The sequence below is a fragment of the Dipteris shenzhenensis genome, chromosome 15 (assembly GCF_047967505.1).
Source record: "Dipteris shenzhenensis isolate YYH24624 ecotype China chromosome 15, Dip_SZ_1.0, whole genome shotgun sequence".
Lineage (NCBI taxonomy): Eukaryota > Viridiplantae > Streptophyta > Polypodiopsida > Gleicheniales > Dipteridaceae > Dipteris > Dipteris shenzhenensis.
Genome location: NC_141610.1, coordinates 35,153,244 through 35,172,691, shown reverse-complemented (window position 1 = coordinate 35,172,691; position 19,448 = coordinate 35,153,244). Strand labels below are relative to the sequence as shown.

The window sequence follows — 19,448 nt, the reverse complement described above, 5'->3', positions numbered from 1 at the left end:
CCAATAGGCAGACAAGGGTTGTGTTCGACTCATGGAGGCCGAACATGACATGGACAACTCGTCTAACTGGCGCTACATGGGTGGACGATTCGATCTTCTCCAACCAATACACAAAATGAGACTGAAATTAGCACTCTGATGACAATGCTTTTCCTTCTCCATGGGGGGTGTGAACCCACTGGAAACCAGAGGAGCTAGCTACTGGGGGGAAACAAGAAAGGGGGGATGACGTGGAGGGGGCCACGTAGGAATTGCACTTGGCCTTCCCTCCCTGTTTTGCGTAGGCGTATTCCGCATGCTAAGCCTCCCTTCCAAGTTCCCCCATTTTCAACACCCTCTTTACAACATCGCCGTCTCTACCCCTTCCAGAAATTCGCGCCTTTCACAGGTACATAGCTCTCCTCCCCGGAAGCTGGAACGTGGTGAGCTGTGCCGGTTTTTGGTGTTTTCACGCACTGATACTCAGACAAGTTTTGCTAGCGGCGGGAGAGAGAGAGCGCGCAAGCTCGCCTCAACGAGTTTGTGTGCGCATGTGTGTTTGTGTGTGTGTGTGTGTGTGTGTGAGAGAGAGAGAGAGAGAGAGAGAGAGTTTTCGAAGGAATCGCTAGGTGCGTCAGAACGAGAGTTTTCTCAATTGCTCGCTTTGGCAGTAAGGAGAGCAACGAGTTTGTCGTGATATATGTGAGAGAGGGAGAGGGAGAGAATTTTCGAAGGAATCGCTCAATCGCAAAACTCATGTTTCCTTCTTTGCTTGCAGGCGGGAATGAAGTTGTCGGCTTACGGAAATGAGGCTTGATACTTACGGAAGACTCTGCAGTAGATTAATGATGAAGCCACTATCTTACACGGCCGATCGATTTTGCTTTCGAACGTACTCCAGGACTGCAAACGAAGTTGCCCGCGACTCAATTGATGATTCGTCGTAGCTTTTCACATGACAACGAGTTGCGAGTTTTCTGTCTCGAAAAACACAAGAGCGCCAGTTTTCTAGTCAAGCCGATCAGTTTTGCTGGGTTTATGCTTACGCAAAATTTCCTCGAAACGGCGAACGGAAAGGGCTCCGTGCATCTGGAGCTCGTAAATGATTTTCTAGGAGGTGTACTCCCACGTGTGAACGTCTCACCCTAACATCTAAGAGGAATGACGAACGAGAGCAGATTAGACGAACGCACAGGATGGGGACACCTCTGGGGCGGCTCTGAATGGAAGCGGCGCTTTCTTGTACTCACTCCAGGAGTTCTCCGAGCCTTTGCTTGTGATCAAAGAACCAAAGTTGAGGTTGGAGCGAAACCTCGAGCTGTTTCGTAAATGTTAAATTCGTCGAATTGCATCTAATGGTTTGGGAAAAGCCCTTCAACTCCATGTTTTAGCAAACCGTACCCGGTGGCTCTATATTACTTTCCAAGTCAGGGAATACAATATTTTCAATTTTGTCCGCGGCCCCGCGCTCATTTTAATTTGCAGTTTTGCATGCTTGCAGAAAACTTTACCTTTGGCAAGGTGCGTCGTAGCAATTCATAAGCCATTTTCCTCGCAAGAGTCTACATTGAGAAAGAAAAAACGTCTTTGGAAGAATTTGGCAAAGTTGGTCGCATCAGATCAGTGCTTGTCTCAGACAGACGTAGCAGTGGTTACAATGAAACCCCGAAAAGGGAAGACTTACTTTTTAATGTTTCCAAGCCAGGTTGGGGACAGCCTTGTACTTCTTATGCTCCCAGAGAATAATTTTTTTCTTTATTACCTCATTTTCAGGTCAAAATGATCCAATCATATGCTCTATTTTGAGTAAAAGTGGTGTGAAATATGGCAGGCAGAAGCGGAGATTTGGAAAGCTGGAGTCGAGGAAGCTGGCGCTCTTACAGAATTCAATACGCCAACGAAAGATTCCGAAGGCTCTTCAAGAAGAAGCAGTACTTTGGAACAAGCTTCTGATGCTATCAACCACACAAGAACCTTTCTGAAAACAAATTCATTACTCAAAAAACCTTTTGGATTGAGGTGGGAAGCATACCCACCTTTACTCAAAATTAAAGAATGCAGCATGAATTCGTCCTCCAAGATGCCTCCATCTAAGGCTGAAGATGGAGCAGCAACTGAAACTGTTAGAATAGTGGAAGTGAAACCTGTAAAACCTCTTTGGCATGATCTTGAAACCCTCCAAGGCTGTACGGATTTCTTACGCTCCAGCTGCTTGAATTTCCATGCATTAGAGCATGCAGCTATGATGGTGAATCATTTTAAAGGTTCTTATCAGATGGGCGATTCGTCTCTACCAGATGAGGTAACGCAGGGCACGAATTCATGTTTTCGTTTGCACATGCAGCTACGCTTGCAATTCTTTTGTTCAATTTTTAGGGTCTGTCTAGCATTCTAGAACAGACTCCTGCTGTTATTTGTGACATCACCAAGTTTGATTGACAGTTACGCCTCGAGGCATGGAAGGGAACGACCAGAAGAATGGTCAAATCATTGGTGGATCATGTTTTATTAAACAACCCTTCCATGGAATCGTGCATGAATAACGACGATCATATGGACCAGGTTTCTTTGAATGCACAGTGTGCTAAGAATTTTTATTTTCTGTTTGTTAGCGTGCAGTTTCTATCCTAATTTTGAAACTTGCACTCTTGGATTATTTCAGCTTTGGTCAGCAAGCGAAGTCTGGATTTTTGGAGCAGTCCATGACAAAATTATGGGTGCCTGCAAGCAAATGTTTGCAATTGCAGATTCGTCTCTTGATAAAACGCTTGCCAAGCTCCAAGAGGTAAGCATGCTGCAGCACTACATAGCACAAAGACTACTCTGCAGTTTGATTACATTTTACATCTCTGCAACTCACAGGAAATTAAGAGCATGATATTGAAATGATAGGTGGTGGGGTGCGCAGTTTATCTATTCTTTTCCAAAGTCCATATTATATATTAAGCTCTTAAAATAGAGTAGTTGGAAACTTACAAAAGTTTAGGTTTTGAAGGAAACATGCAGAACAGTGTGCATAGTCTTTTAAACTGAGGAAATAATTCTAGACAAAAATTAATGTAGTACTGACAAAACTTTATTGGGCATGCAAACTGGGAGCTTAAAACACGATGCAAACAAGAGAATATTTCTATACAATGGTGTCCCCGAAGTTTAGGGTCAATGTCTCACATGTGAGCCCCATATGAGGCCTGTCATCTGGCAATCCTTGGTAGCATTTGTTTGGGGTTTGATGCATGAGCCATGGAGGCATTGCATGCACGCTGAGATAGGGTATGGATGCCACAGTTTGGCTCTTCATGGAGCCACGTATGGGCTGCCACATGGGCAGCATCGTATGATCCACTGGTGAGTCATGTGGCTGCCACATGGGCAGCACATATGCCCAGTCATGTGAACTGGAAGGCCTTGCATATAGGGCTTGTGAACCATGGAATATGACCCGACCAGGGCCCTGAAACGGTTGCATGTGTTTTGGGTCATGGAGGTCAGCTGGAGCTTGGTATCAGGGCCAGGATGGCCCTAGACTGTGGTGAGCGCAGTCAGCATGTCAGCCAGCAAAAGACCAGAAAGGGGAGCTTGTCTATGTAAAGGGCCATTTGGCTTAGCTCTAGGAGCAGATCTTGTCCATCAGTGTGTTAGCTCAATTGTGAAGCAAAGCCAAAGTAGGCCAGCCACATGGCTAGTACTTGTGACAGGGTTTGTACTAGCCCATCCAAAAAAGTCTTTATTCGGGCGAAAATGCTGCCGAATACTCGGTTATTTCCGTACACAATGGTTAGAAAGTTCAGTTTCAACAAGATCCGACTAGTGAGGAAGCTGACTGGGTAGAGCTTGCTTTGTGGAGCTTGGTGACACATACGTTTTGCTGCCTAGAATGTTGTGTATTCTTCCAGATTTCTGTGTTTTATTTGGCTGTCGGTAGTGAAGGTATATGCTGCCCTATCATTTTGACATGGTATATAGAGCCTAGAGATCTTCTACTTTAATACTGGAGGAAGGAGACCCTTTGCATGAAGGTGACTCTAGGCCTGTTTATAGGGTGTTAAAATTTCAGTTTGTGAAATTAGTTTCTTCATATTCAATGGCTTCATGGTTGCCTATTCCCAGATTTGGGAAGAATGGCAACCTGGACAGGAACAATTAAGAGGCAAGGAGATTTGGAAGGTGACTGCAGGTTTGGAGCGGAAGCCCAGGGGGTGGTTGATACTATGAGACGGTACCTCTTGTAGACCTGGCAAAGGGTGAAGAGTAGGAGAAAAAGGATGCCGAGGCTTTGTCCATGATTATTGGGACCCATATCCAGCCTAGATTGAAGGACACATACAAGACTAAACAATTCTACGAGGATCCTTAATCTCTAGAATCAGCTGTTCACCATGAGGATGGAGGAGGAACAGTCATGTCAGCATGAGGGACAGTCATCTCACCAAGGTGAAGGCTGTTGGAGAGGTAGAAGAACAATCAATCCAGCATTGCAGGGTGTGTTTCAGGCATGAACCAAGAGGGTATTTAGAGCACAGCAAAGGTACCAGCAAACAGAGTCCAGCATCCCTGAGCTCAATATTAAGCTCAAGAAGAGAGCAGGAGACTTGGGAGTTGTCATATCTGTGGACATATCTATTCATGTTTTGTTTGCAATATCTTGCCGTCTGTTTCCAGATCTGACCGTTCGTTTATAATGCTTATGTGCATACATGGAGTGAGGTCAACTACAAGTAGTGATCTTGTGGGTTATTATATTTTCCTGCTGCACATAGTGGTTTGGCTTGACCTAGAAGTAAGTTCCATTCATTGTCAATCTCTAACGCGTAACTAGTGAATCGTTCCTAGTGCATGCTTGCTATGTTTGGCTTTAAAGCACTGAGGTAAGGTATGGAGATAGTAGTGAAACCATGCTCTCAATCTGTAGGCTAATTGGAGTGGTCCAATGAGCTTACAGATTGAGAGTCTTGTGTCAGGTCGTCTATTCCTTTTCTCTGAATACTAAATCAGTGATGAGACCACAAAAGAGTCCTCTCAATGTCTAGTGTTTTCATTTGCTAAGTTGAGGGTTTGCGTCTAACCTGATAATTTTATAGAATTCTTTATCTTTCATGTTTAAGTGTAATTTGGTTCACTTCAGTGACTTCAATAAATAATTATCATTTTTAACCAGCTTTGCCTACGTGAAGAGCTCTTGTGTTCAGAATTGACCATGTCCGATCAAAGCAGCCCTGAACTGCACTGGTGGAGACTGATAATTCATCTTAGTCTATCATAATGGGAATTCTGTAACTTATAAAGAATTGATGGCTTTACTTTCCCCATCATGCATGGAGTTCAATGCATATTAACTTTCCTCATAGTTTCATGTCAATGGCACAATTATGTTGACAATCAATTACGATGTACGACCGTATTTTGACAATGAAGCTAATGTTTTTGAACCCAGGGCCATGATGCACAGATAGCCAGAAATAGTGGAAAAATTCATGGATATTGTCAGTTTAAAGCTGTACTAGGCAGTAACCGAAGTTTCCCCATTTGTTGTAGACTGGCACATTGTAAAGGCTCACATTTTCTGCCCATGTGTGGAGGGAAAATGCTACTTATGCACTATGGAGGTTCATGATAAATGTATTATGGATCCTTATAAAGTCACTTACTAAATGGTGCTGCTATAGTCTGCCCATATGCTATGCAAAAAAGTTGATTTGCAGAGTAATTGTACCATTCTTCAATTGATTCTAGAATCTCCTTTGAAACAGGTTGATCCGGCAATGCTTGGAGTAAGGGCTGAATTTGAAAATTTTGTATTAGGCGAAGCATCTTTGCAGTTCAGAATGTTGAACAGGCTACGGACACCTTACGAAAAGGTATATGCCCTTTTCTCAGGCAAGAGTCTGCAAATTCTTTTTTTCTTGCATGTGTGTTGGCATGATGTATATCTATCTTAATTGTCTTTTTATGTGGTTTGGAGATTTTAGAGAAGGATCTAAGTTTTTTCTTGTCAGAAAAAGAGGCCCATGGAAGATCTTATTCACTTTAGATGATTGATTTAAATGCATTTTGAAAATAAAGCACCTCACACACATTCTCTGTGTGTGTGTGTGTGTGTGTGTGTGTCCTCCCCCCCTTTACCCCCACCCTTTGAGATAAAATTCTTAGACAAACTCCTAAGTTAAAAGGAACAAAGATTTGGATATCAGAGGAGTTCACTCCATATTCCGAACCAGCTTAAACAAGAACTCGGGAAGCTATGATGTAGGGAAAATGGGCTGTTTTCAGAGATGGGAACACACCTATCAAATCTAGCATAAATATCATGTTAGCATTACAAATAGTTATGTTTCTATGAAAAAAGTGGAGGTGCTTTATGCAATCCTATTTTGGGGATTGGATGTAAAAGCTACTTATTGTTCCAGAGGTATTTTTGGTCTTCCGCTGTCATCCTGCTTCAACATGTATCCACTTGCTTGGTACTATTTCTTTTTGTTTTTCAACAGTATGCTTATTAAGAAATGAAATGTTTTCCTACTGTTCAGTTACGGACAATGGGGACTAGGTCTAGCATTTGAGGGTGGACCCCCTTGCTTGGGGTTATGGGCATTAGTGACCCACAAGAGTGATGGCCTCTCTTTGAGAGGGACATCTGGAAACCACACCCCACCTGAGTACCCAAACATGGGACCAATCAAATGCACAGATTGCATACCGACCTAGGAACCATTCAAGAGAATGTTCCCTGAGCTTTGGGTGTGGGCCTGGCAGCATGCCAAGAGTAATGGAGATACAAGATAAGACGACAAACAAATGAGCTCAGTATGGCTCAATTATGACCTTAGAGTACGTCAATAGATAGTCCAAGCTGTTAGGAACCCGTGGGTGCGATCAGAATTGAATTCGGACAACTTTGAAATTTTAGGGTTTTTGGGAGTGTCCTCTTTGCGATTGCAGCCCACCAAAAATCTAGGACAAGTGTCCACCTTCCACTCTAAGCCTGGGGGGGGGGGTAAGCCTATAAAAGAAGGCCTCTCCCCTTCATTCCCTACATGAAAATTCGTCACTTTTCTTCTCCCTCCTTTTGGATGATGCAGCAAAACCTCTCCAGCTCCTTGGGTGCAGCCAGCTTCTCACCAGGCCATTCTCTCACCTCAGCAGCACGTTCTCTCTCTACAATAGCACATTCTCTCTCTACAGTTCCAGCCCCTCCTCTCCAGAAATCTGACCCCTCTCAGCTCTTCTGGAACAGCAGCAGCATCCTCTCTCCTTCTTCTAGCTTGGAGCAGCTACAGCCCCTTTCTCTCTCCTGCTGCAGAATTTCTCTCTCTACTGTTCGCTGCAGTCTTTCTCTCTCTACTGTTCCAGCCCATTCCCCTTGCAGAAATCTGCCTTTCTGTGCACCGTTGGAACAGCAGCAGCTCCTCTCTTACATCCCCTCCCTTGGGATCAGCATTGGCACTCTCTCTCTACAGCTATCACTCCATAAAGGCTTTCTCTCTCTAGCCTATAGGCTGTTTTTCTAAGCTGTTCTCATTCCAGCCCCATTTCCACACTCTCCTCACCCAAGGTAGTTTCAGAGGCATCAAGGACTTCATCTCCAAAAGGGTCAAGTCACGAAGGGAGTCTGTATTGTCAAGTTTATCTCATTTACAGCACTATTTCATGTTGTTTCTACTATCTTTCTAGAAACTAGTGCTTGCCTCTAATGTTGGATGTAAGTGATGATTGTTGCAGGCTTCTTCCTTGTGGATTGAGCAAGCCAAGAGTTGAAACCTGAGCTTGGAGTCCTCCTTTTGTTGTCTACCTTGTACATATGCTCTTGAGTCTTGTATCTAGGTCCTAGGCTTTCACTGAGTTCATCAGTTTGGAAAGTGCATTGCACCTTGGTCTTGTATCTCCATTTTCAAGAATAAGTGAGCCTGGATAAGGGGGGGCCTCGTCTTGGCCCCTCAATCATATTGCAATTTCCAATGATGTCACTTTGTATTTAAGCTGTATAAGTCTTAATTCCAGCTTCATTGCAAACTCTTAAGTTCAAGTATATGTGTTTGGCAACTCGCAATCATTTCATTCAAACACCTCTGCAAAATCCGTTGTCTGAATTGATAGAAAGCACCGAGTAGTTTACATCCGCAGATGTTAGTAGAACTTTCTGTCTTTTTTCTTTCCCGCATGCACGCGCACACAAACACCTATTGAAGTAGATACAACAACACACACACACACACACACACACACACAAGTATGTATATATGTACGCACGTACCTGTACGCATGTATTCCACTCAATTCAAGAACATCCCCATGGTTGTCCTACTTGAATCGATGTCTCATGACACAAAACATGTTGTGTTTGGACTATAGACATGTACCAAACCTAGCTTTGATACCACATTAGATTAATGGTAGGGATTTGCTTCTTGAGCCATGTCCTAAGCACAGTGGAAGATTATGTCACCTAGGATCACACAAAGCCTTAGATTATATTCCACATGCGCACTATGTCACCTAGGATCACACAAAGCCTTAGATTATATTCCACATGCGCACAAGTTCCGAGCAATCACACACAATTTGAAGGTATAGGCAGTGAGATAGAGTTCCTTTAGTGGCTTTGTGCTGGATGGAGTACTAAGGCCCAAGGGGCCCCTATTTAGAGGGAGGGCTGGCTGCCCTCTCCCCTGCAGATTCTAGATGATCTGCCCTGTAGGTGCCCAACTAGACCAGCAGGCCCTCGCCCTATGGCCCTTGCCCTAGAGACTAGTAGCTCTGTGACCTATGTGACCTGATTTTTTGGTTGACTGAGAGAGGCACCAGACTCCTTGGATTGCTCCAGGTGCTTGGCTGGAGGGAATTCTTCTCTATGGATTCAGAGTCATATAAGAGCTCTGACATTGAAGGGGGAATTAGGGTTACACAGTGTTACTGATTGTGCCTCCATGAGGTGCATGGTTTGCTTTCAGAGCAAGCAAACAAGCAAGTGGATTATCTGGTATGTGCATTCCTTTTATAGTCATTTGAAACTTAATAATTAGTTTTGGGGAGATTCTTGCTTTGCATTTCTCAGCTGATGAGAGATTGGAAGGTGTATGCCTTCCTGGAAGTCAGAGGGCACTTGATGCTGTCCTTCACCTTCACAAAGGTTTGTGATTCGTCTTCTGACACACATCTCAATGTTAGACATCCTTACTGCTATGCCGGGGTTTGCAAGCTCCTCAGTAACACATGGAGATGTCACCTAGAAAAGCTCCTCTTGTACCACATGTACTACCATATTCTTTGTCTCATCTGCATCCTGATCAGAGTCTTTCTTCTTCTTCTGATCTGCCTTCTTCGTTCTGCAGTCCTTTGCAAAATGTCCTGGTGTATCACAGTAGCAGCACTTCTTCTGCTGTTTTCTTGTCTTCTTATTCTCAAATTTGACATCCTTCTTCTTGGGCTTGCCGTTGCCAGGCTTGCCCTTGCCTTTGGCTTTGTCCTTGGCATAAAAGGTCCATCCTTCGTAAGTTCAGTTCCCGAGCTTCTTCCTGCAGAAGCAATGACATTAGTTCCCCAAACATCATCGGCACCGCCCTCTGCCCTGCAATGATCGTCGTGACAAAACTTTTGTAGCTCCTAGGAAGCATGCCAAGCAGAAGCCTAGCCATCCTTGCCGAATCTGTTGCTTACCAACGGCTGAGAGTTTGTCCCTGACCATCTTCATTTTTCCTCCATGTTCATGCTGTATAGCTCCATCTTGAGGTCAAGAATCCTTGTGTCGTTCACCTCATACATATTCTCCAATATGGTCCACACAGCAAAGGAAGTGTCCGCCAATTGGATATATCTAATCCACAGTGGTGCCAATAATTATGGCAAGGCCTTAACATCATGCGTCACCCTATCGTTCACTGCTACTGGATCTGCAGGCACCACAAGCATCCGTATAGCAGGTGCCTGACATCTGTACCGTTTCTGATGGCTGCTAGGCTCCAGATGACCTTAACCAAGTCCCCAATCTTGCTCCGCTCCAGATGATCGTGCCTCTGTTCAGCTCCCTTCTGGCCATTGGATCATGCCATGCAGGCTCCAAAGACATCCAGGTAAGCTTCTGTGTTCTGCCCACATGGCAGCCCCTTTTCAAGCATTTTCTTTGTATATTTGCTGCCCACATGACATGTGGCAGCCCACCTCCCCCATGCTCTCCTCATACATGCAAATGGGGAGGTGGGAATCTGAAATTGCTATGTTTCAGATTCCCAAGTTTCTGTCTCCAAACGATGAATATAATTTCTGTTAGTTCTGAAAACAATGTACTGGCTCTGAGTTCCTTCTGTTAGAACTGTCCTTGTTTTGATATGCATGGTGAAAACTATAATTTGTTGGTTGGGATCTGCTCCATCTACACAGAGATCTATATATATGATATTAGGGTGATTGGTGTGGATTTCATGTAGTGGCAAGGATGTTTGAAGAGTGGACTGATTGCAAGGATGTTTGAAGAGTGGACTGATCATAGCTTGAAATGAGGGTGTATATCACGATACGTGTTCCGTCACTGCTTTTGGAATGCCAAGGATTTGTTGATTATTCAATTGGCAAAACAAAGGCAATCTTTCCTCTCATTTAATTTTGGTTCGTCACACTTGTAGGCATTGTGCCTGCAAAAAACTGTGAAGTGCATCATCGGTGGAATCCAGAGTCTAATCCAATCTTGCACAGGAGGTAAATTGATGTTGATTTAAGCCTCTTGTGTTTGTTTCACCTTTTTGGGGCACAACTTGTAGAGATAGATATTGATACAGACATGACTGGGCTTAATTGGCAAGAAATACATCACATTAACTGTTTGTGATTTGAAATGCAGCTTTAAAGGATTCAGAGGGTCTACTACCTTGTACAGATGATCTTTTATCCTTTATGCTGCTACTGATGGCTCGTGGAAAGGTACTGATCATTGCTCTTAGTCATAGACTTAGCAGCTCTCATGGAATTTGGAGTTTGGTGTTTTCAGAAGTTGTTGCTGCAAAAAATGAGGGTAAGGAAAAAACAGAAAGTGGATTCTGTCTTCTACACCGCAAAATGCTCTTGAGTACAGTCAATAATCTTCCATTGGGTTGATATGGTACGGTAGAGTTACTTTATAGCCAGGCCTGTCCACTTCAACAAATGGGTCTATTTAGACTGACTGATGGAGCCTGGCTCTGGTCATAAGTTTAGCCAAAGCACATCTACCCAAAGAATTTCACAAAGGGCCACAAGGTGAAAACTAATGCAAGATCCAATGTTTGTAAGAAGCGCTACCACTTGGCAAGCTGTATTTTGTGAGTTGCTCAGTCATTCCTCTTAGATTTGTGAAAAAATTTGTTTCATAGTTTGAGAAGAGATGGGAGTCTCTAAGTTGTATCTTTTAAGACCTGGCGATATTTGCCCTCCAAATGTGTCATTCTTTGAGGTACCTGGAATGCCATCCTTTGATGGTGCAGTATCCTGCTGTTAAAGATAATCCATCATGAATTTATGAAACGAGTGAGGTTATACCAGGTTATTCCATCATCATGGATGGTGCTGTGAAACCCACCTCACTTGTGCTCTTCCTTGCGCCATCTTAAGAGTCTACGCATTGGTAAAGCTGACCTCCAAAGCAACCCATTATATCCTGGACACCACAGTTTGAATCTGTGGCTATATTTCCTCTCAAGTTGCCTCTAATGAGATGAGGAAGTTTTTCGTCACACATTGAGCCCAGTCGCAGCTGACCTTTGGATCTTCACAGTCGCAGCCGACCTTGGACCTTCACAGGCCTTGCTGCTGCTCTGAATGGTCTGAGACATCCACTGCTCCGGTTTGTTCTTGGCGGCATCCTCTAGAGCCCAAATTGAGTGATGAAGAGAGTATTAAGTGTCAAGCAAGTTCTGTGGAATGGCATACCAGAGTGGCCATCAATTATAATTTAAAAATTGGAGCTGGCAGGACAAGGCTGCTCTGCAGATTAATTAGTCTAAGTATGGTCTAAGAATAGGCATCAAAGAATGCTGGAATGCAACGACATTTACTTATATAACTGAAACTAGTCTGCGAGCAGAGTTATTCATAGCTCATACATGTGTCCCTTGTGTAGAGGAGCATTAGAATCAGCTAATCACCAGAACCCTTTTGGAGGGACACATGATTGATGGAAATGCTGGTTTGGAAGTGGATGTCTTCGGTTTGCGATTGCATTAAAAGGGGTGTTCTGTTAGAGGAAATTTTGTATGAAAGGAACAAGAGGATCTTCAGAGCTTGAGGTCCAACATGGGAGCCTGTAGATGAGCATGAAGACCCAAGAGAACAGGGGAAAAAGTATTGGCTACCTTGTGAGCTAGCTTGGATGCTCGTTGGGCCTGTAGAGACATATGGTTGACTTCCAATTTAAAGGCAAAAACTAAATGACTATGGAATGTTTGGAATACATGAAGTATAATGAAGAACAGAGAAACTGGTAGAAAAGAGAAGCATCTGCTGTAAGATGAAATGAAGGAATGACTAGAGAGAAATCTTATATGGAGAAGCGGGGTTGGGATGGAAAGAACATAAGAGAAAGTGGGCACAAGAGGAATCACAATTGTCACAGCACTGAATGTGTTTACACACTTACGGCAGCGTGCCATTGGCTGCCTAGCCACCCAAGATAGTGAAGGTTACTAGGGGATATTGAACACTGGAGCTCTTGGCCATCAACGGCTTCCTCCTACCCTATGCATAGTTGAATGTGGGACCAATGTCCCATCTCCGTGTAATTGTGGCCACCATTATGGCTTCCTCCTCAAGGTTCCATTGGGGGATATATGCCCACCAAGATGGTAACATAAACATCAGAGCTTTTCTTTGGTGACTACTCCATGTGTTGTTGAGATTAGGTATGCTGACTTAGATGACCTTGTTTTTATGACCGATATTGAGAGATGGTCCAATGAGCCAGAGATACCCAGAAACCTTAGTGAAGGTGGAAGATTTGCTCACATTGTTGTGCCAAGGACGAGGCTGACACCACTTGGATAGAGGAAGTGTCTTTGGAGAAACTTCTAGGATCAGGGTCAGAGGAGTACATGGACACTGAAGGTTGCAGTCAGTGTTACACATGGATGCCTTAGGGAGGTACCTGGCTGGGATGAGGGAGCCACATGATGCGTATTACTTCTGAGCATAAATGTAAATTTCAGCAACTTGTTTGGGTGACAATGTTTGCCATGTCTTTCACAACTAGTGAGAGAATGGGGGATGAAAATTTCTTGGCAGATAGAGTGGAAAGTCTTGTTTTGCAGAGCCGTCAATGCTTGTTGCATGACTTCTTTCAAGGATAGTGATGGTTGCTTTTAGGAGCGTAAGTTGCTGACATGGATAAGTGTTTCAGAGGCTTTTTCAAGGCCCAGTTGCATGATGTTCGGAGCAGAAAAGGGTGAACCTGTTGAAGCCTTTAGGGTGAGGACAGGAGCATCATAGAACAGGAGGCTATACAAGTGTCAGGTGGTTGCTTAAGATGAAGCTCATTTGGAGCTTGAGGTCCAGGTTTTATTCAGGTGGGTTACTTAGTTGTAAATGGTGCTAGAGTGATGATGGGTCGAAATAGACTTTGGAGGCATGGTGCTTAGTAGTATCCAGGCTGTCCTTGGTTTGTGAGGTGGACAGCTGGATGAACTGATGCTAGTACCAGGATTTCTCAAGAATGCTGGCGTGTTTGTGATTGAGGAGGGCTGTACCGTGGATGGTTGGCGCTACTTGAATTGTACTTTTTTTGGGGGATTGTTTACCTCAGTGGAGCTGGATGGGGGGAACACGAGGTGCGGCTGCAAGGATGGATGCCTTCAAATTGTACTGGAGAGCTCTCTCTGTGATGGAGCATCTTCATCAAGAAGTAGGCATTGGCCTACAGTGGGTCACGTTGGAGGTTGATGCCCAGCAGCACAATGGTACAGCTGTACAGCAGGGTTTGCTGGCTGACAGACTGGTGTTGCCGTGTTTTAAGGGCATTGGCCCTATAAATATGGGTCCTATTGGGGGCTGTCTAGGCATTCACAAGCCTATGGGAGTGCCTACCGTCCATATCTAGGCATCACACAGGCTGTTCGATGGTGGTGGATAGTGTACCATATTTTGTGAAACCCAATATCTTAGTAAAGAGAGCATTCAAGATTGTATATTTAAGTGGTGAAAAGACGGATGCAAAAAGGAGAAGCTTGAGATGAAAAATGCTAAACCTAATGAATTCATCTAGGAGGAATCTCTAGCACAACTCCAAATGGTAGTGCAGGTTCGTTGTGTGCACATGTACTAATAGCATGCAGGAGGTTAACACTTGAATGTTGTTCATGAACCTGCATTTGAAAAGCATATATGTTGATAATTGAGAATGTGATTATTGAGGAGATCCAGCATTCTAATACTTGTGTTGTTGCTGGGTTACTTAACAGTCATTCTATACAGTGTGAAATCCAAGATGCTAATGGTATTGTGAATGTTTTGCAGGTCAAGAATCTGCATGCTAACGCTTGCTACATGGAAAACTTTCTCAATTTGCAAAAGGACACAAATAGAGGTGAACTCGTGTATGTTTTTCACCTTAAACCTGAGTACTTATTTTTGTCAAAGGGACTAACTTAGTACAAACTTCCAGCCTGATGAACGGTGTGTCGTAAATGTGTATGCTATATAAAGGGTCAAGATACATTATGAGGTCTAAAATGTGTGGAGCATCTCAAATGTATATAAAATTTATTTTGGTGTGGAATGAGAAATTGAGCTTTTAATGCAGAGAGTCAAATATGTGGTCTACAAATATTATTTCCAGGAGTTTATCTTGGGTCACTCTCCCTAAAACTTTCATATTTCTATCTCATCATCCTTCTAATGATAGCTTTTGGAGAGAACTTGGGTGCTGTCAAGAGGGTGACATATAAATTTGAATCTCTGGCTTGTAGTTTTCTCCCCGTCCACAGGTTTGCGAGGGAGACCATTGCTATAGAGAATGTATGCTGCCCCGGCCAGGCTACCATATCCCACACGCGCATTTGTTGAATCAATTGCATCCTCGTAACGATCCTCAGCAACTCCTGTTGTATAGCGGTGGCATGTGTCATCCCTCCTCATCTACTCTAGCGATGGACCTATTGGGAGGCCACTTTGAGCCACCAGCCAAAAGAAATAGCAGATCTTCCAAGCCGGAAGGTGGATCCACAATCGACTCTAAAACCTGGTGAATACATATTGTGGCCCCTGTGGCTCCAACCAGTGTCTCTCTCTTGCGGGGGTCTAGGAGAGGCATCTAGCTGCACGTCTACAAATGTGTGGTGTGTTCGAGAACAAAGGCATTCGCACTATCCTTTGGGATTGTCCTTTGGCCCATCTTGGATCCAAGTGTAGCTGCTTTGCTTCTCTTTAATGTGCCAACGTGCTAAGACGCTCCTGCAATTGTTGTAGTAGGTGGTTCCCATGCTCTCATGGACTTGGCTGGTCCACTGTCCAACTTTTGCCCACTGACGTGTGTCATGTGACCAATTGTTTGGATCAAAGGCATCTGGGCGCTAAGTAATTGGTGGAGGTTTGTCTCCTCTTTGCAATGTGATTGGCTCTGATGAGGCCTGGAACGATGATAGTACACCCTCATGAGATTCCGCATCAAAGGGGAACCCTTCCTTGAATTAGCTAAAGTCAGGGCTGCCAGAAAGGATGGAAAATGGGTAGTTTACCCTGAAGGCGTAGCACTAATCAGAGGGTTCAAATCAAAACCAAAAGACTCTCAGTATTAAACTGATGTATGGCTGTTTACTCTTCTAGACTATCATGTAGGTATTCTAAATAATGTGGGTGGCTTTTCGCATTCCTTGGGAGCTGCCATGTGCCCTCCCTAAAGCAGATGTACTAGAGGATTTCTTGCTGTCCCATAGACCTTTTGGTCTCCAGTGGGACGTTAATAGACTTCTTTCTTTCTTTCTTTCTTTCTCTAAGGCTGGAGCCACCTACTGCTTCGTTAATCCCAACCTCACATCCAAGATATCTTGTGGCTCTACCACTTCGGAATAGCAGAAACAGAGGGACTCACCCAATGGGATAGAACCCTCTGTACTCGTCAAGAATTCAATTGACTTATTTCAATTTATTTTGGCCTCAAAAGACAGGTAATAGATATATCCAACATGCATCACGCCCTCTTGAAGCTATTAGTTGTTTTTTTTAGAAAAGGGCCTTGTCATCTATGGACTCTAAATCACGGAGCTCGTGTCAAGTTGGAAGACCTATCCTCGACAAATCATGCCTCCTATGAATGAAGTATCCCAAGGCCTTCGCAACAAAGAGAATAAGGATGCTGCTGGGGGGCATCCTTGACGTCTAGATCCAGCAAGGGAAAAGGCCTCCTTATTGTGACCTGTAATGAGAAATTTGGTTGGAGCTACCTGTGTACAAAGCAAAGATCCCACTTATCCATTGTGTTGAAAAACCCAGCCAACACATAGTGTCTTCCAAGGAACCCTCATCCCAATCCATCCTATCATAAGCCTTCTTGAGTCCCAGCGAGGGATTGCCAAGGGTTGACTACTCGCATGCTCAATTTGTGGCCTCCCTAAACTGGCATGCAAAAATGTATCAAACAAGTATTTCTTCACACTCCAGCACCATATGTATGCCGATTTGGATGTCTTCACAAGGCATAGTACTAGCACCAGCTTGCCTCTATTCTTTTCTTCATGCGTTTGTGGGATCTGAACCTCAATTCCCTAGTATTTGATAGTAATGGATGCATGTTGTTGCCCTTGTGGGACCCATATTAAAGCGAGATTATTTCAGATGTTAGCTCTATCCAAGCCAGTCACATCCTCTCACTTCATGACCAGAAGTCATCCCAAACATTCAGCCTCTTGTTGGCCATGTTTTGTGTCCTGAAAAAGCTGCCCATTGAAAGGAAAGACACTCCAAAACACACAACCAAATAGTGGAGGTTTTTTGGGCAACTAGCATCATTTTCCCTTGGATAGACATCAATTCTTCTCAGGCTATCTATGCCCACAAAATCGATGTGCATGCAAAGGTGGTTGACCAAAAATCTATTTCTAAAAAATTTTCATGCATCTTACGCCTTAGGGCTCAGATAGACTTCTTATTAACCAAGGGGATCCTAGAGCACCCCCTTCCCCTTCCCTACTTCCTATAATGCTCTTTGTAAATGGGAGAAATTTTGTTGAATCCCAAGAGCAACATGCAATAGAAATAGACAACTAGTCAAGACCGAACATATGGTTCAATACTAATTTCTAGGCTGCCAGACCAAGGCATATAGCTCGCAAGAATTGAGACTTATTCCTGAAGCGTTTAGCACCCACTCTCATGTGTAAGTTAACGTGTGTGTTGAATGTCAACAGGTTACCATCCCCTCCACACGTTGCATGCCATAGTTGGCATATCCCCTACAATATTGTTTTTGTAGTTGCCAGTGTTTTTCTGAGTTCAATTCTAATGTAATAGGTGTATCTTTCGTACAAAAGAATCCTCCGAAACATTTACGCTAGCAGCAAGGGTGATCTATCACATTGAATTGCTGGATTTTCTAGCTACGTGCTATGGTATAAACAGGAATTACAAAGCTCATGGAAGGCACTTGATTTTTGTGCAAAGTGGTGCTCTGTGTCAACACACTTGTTTTCTTTTTCGTCTTACGCAAAGTTTGTATTATGCACAAGCATCTTTTTTCTCTTCTGTTATGAATGTTTAGGACTGCAGGTAATTACATGAAATAATATGTCTCCCTGGTGCAGGTATCATGTCACAAATTTTGTCGCTGCATGCAACTACTTGCAGTCTTCAGCTATCCAAGAATTAGTGAGCAATGTGCCAGTTTCACCTCCAAATAAGATCTCTCCAGTGAGCCAAATGCAGAATGCATCAGATGAATTGTGGTCTACCTCTCCATCTCTCTTTAAAACTCCCATCAGTAATTCTGAGACTTTCAGCAGCCCACGAGTGGGCCTAAGGGAGTCAATACACCCTACATCGTCTTTCAACAGAAGTTACAGTCTGGAATCGGATGCTAACAGTAGGTCCATCAGAGATGATAATAAGTGGGAAGGCTTTTCTGAGGAGTCCTCTTGTTTTGATGGGGATGCCTTCAATAATTGGAAAAGCAGTGACAGCTTCCATAGAAACATAGCGGAAGATATCCCGGAGTTCGACAATATGGAGAGGTCATTTGTTGCAAACCTCTTTTCTGAGCGGAATATGACTGGGTGGATGGAAAGGGAGGATTCAAGAGACAACCCTGTTCTCAAAGATCTGCCGGTGTTTACATGCAGGAAGGGAGCCTTTGCTTTTCCTGGAGACTCGCCAGACTTTATCCTTGCACCTACATACTACTGAAGCCTAGTATTCATACATGTGTATCTTTGTATAAAGGAGAACATTCCTACTTGCATGCGAAAAAGAGAAGAAATATAAGCTCAGCATTAGGAAACAAAATTATTTGCTTCAAGTGACCTTAGAATGATATATTTAGTTAATGCCACACAGCACTTGCTGTACCCCCAAGGTGCGAAAAAGATCCCATCTTGGTTATCCCAGTGTTGGGATGTTAATCTTGTATTCAAGAAGAGGCAGAGGGTGTAAGTCCTCCAAGCCATCCTTGATATGGAAAATCAGTAAAAGTTTAGTGCGTTACTTGTTAACAATTTGAATATCATATGCTTTCCAAGCCTCATAGCCTCCCCAGCATTTTGGATGGGATGGGTGTTTGGGTGTGTATGGGTGGGCGCGGGCCATGGGATGGGGGTGGACTTAAGTTGGTGTGCGCGTTGTTTTTGGGGGGGGGGGGGGGAGGGGGGTGGAGATTGCGGGTGGAGTTGGTCGTCGGTGGCTGGGGTTTGGTTGGCTGGAGGTGGGGGTGGGAGGGGTTAAGCTCAGTGGCTGGCAGAGGTAGTGTACATGAGCCTCTTGTTGCTATAATATTCAAACTATTACAAAGCAACTCAAAGTCTCAGTTTTTAAAACCATAGTTTCTGTTCTTTTTCTTTAACTGTAAGAAACTAGTTATATATGAAGTATTCAATTTCGAACATGGATGTAAATGTGGTGCAATTTGTGCGAACGTTTCCTTTTATTTATCAACTAGCTATGTATGAGATTTGAACTCTGCGTTAAAACTTGCCAAATATAGAGGAAAATTTGCAAGGGAGAACCACAATGGCCAAGGAGCATTTGATTTCTTGTCTCCTCATGATAGCAGGCAGGTTGTAAGATCCATTATGCACTTCATATTGTATATGTAACAAAAGTTTATATGCCACCAAAATTGAGAATACAAGTAGATAATCGTTGTGGAGAGAAAAAATATATATGCATGCTCTCATTTTGCTCGATGCTAGTTGCTTATCAAATCCTCAATGAAGAGATTGAAGTAGGATTTTTATATGTTGATATACTTATAAATATAATGATAAGACTCTTAGAATAGTCTCAATGGAGACAATATATTGATTTCATAA

General features: G+C 43.5%; 1 protein-coding gene across 4 annotated transcripts; it reads left to right on the top strand.

Moving 5' to 3' along the window:
- The first annotated feature begins 286 nt into the window (after positions 1 to 286).
- LOC147893733 (uncharacterized) lies at positions 287 to 18,622 on the top strand. Of its 4 annotated transcripts, none has more exons than XM_087386564.1 (11): positions 287 to 388; positions 758 to 1,278; positions 1,481 to 1,684; positions 1,811 to 2,281; positions 2,422 to 2,541; positions 2,642 to 2,764; positions 5,730 to 5,837; positions 10,596 to 10,668; positions 10,811 to 10,890; positions 14,449 to 14,528; positions 17,730 to 18,622. In XM_087386564.1, exons 2-11 carry the CDS (start codon positions 1,141 to 1,143, stop codon positions 18,325 to 18,327), a joined length of 1,995 nt encoding a protein of 664 aa, XP_087242690.1. In that variant the 5' UTR covers positions 287 to 388; positions 758 to 1,140; the 3' UTR covers positions 18,328 to 18,622. The 4 variants fall into 4 exon arrangements, with proteins under 4 accessions (XP_087242690.1, XP_087242691.1, XP_087242688.1 ...); XM_087386565.1 differs by having other exon boundaries at positions 330 to 422; XM_087386562.1 differs by lacking the exon at positions 287 to 388 and adding an exon at positions 415 to 532.
- The last annotated feature ends 826 nt before the right edge of the window (positions 18,623 to 19,448 follow it).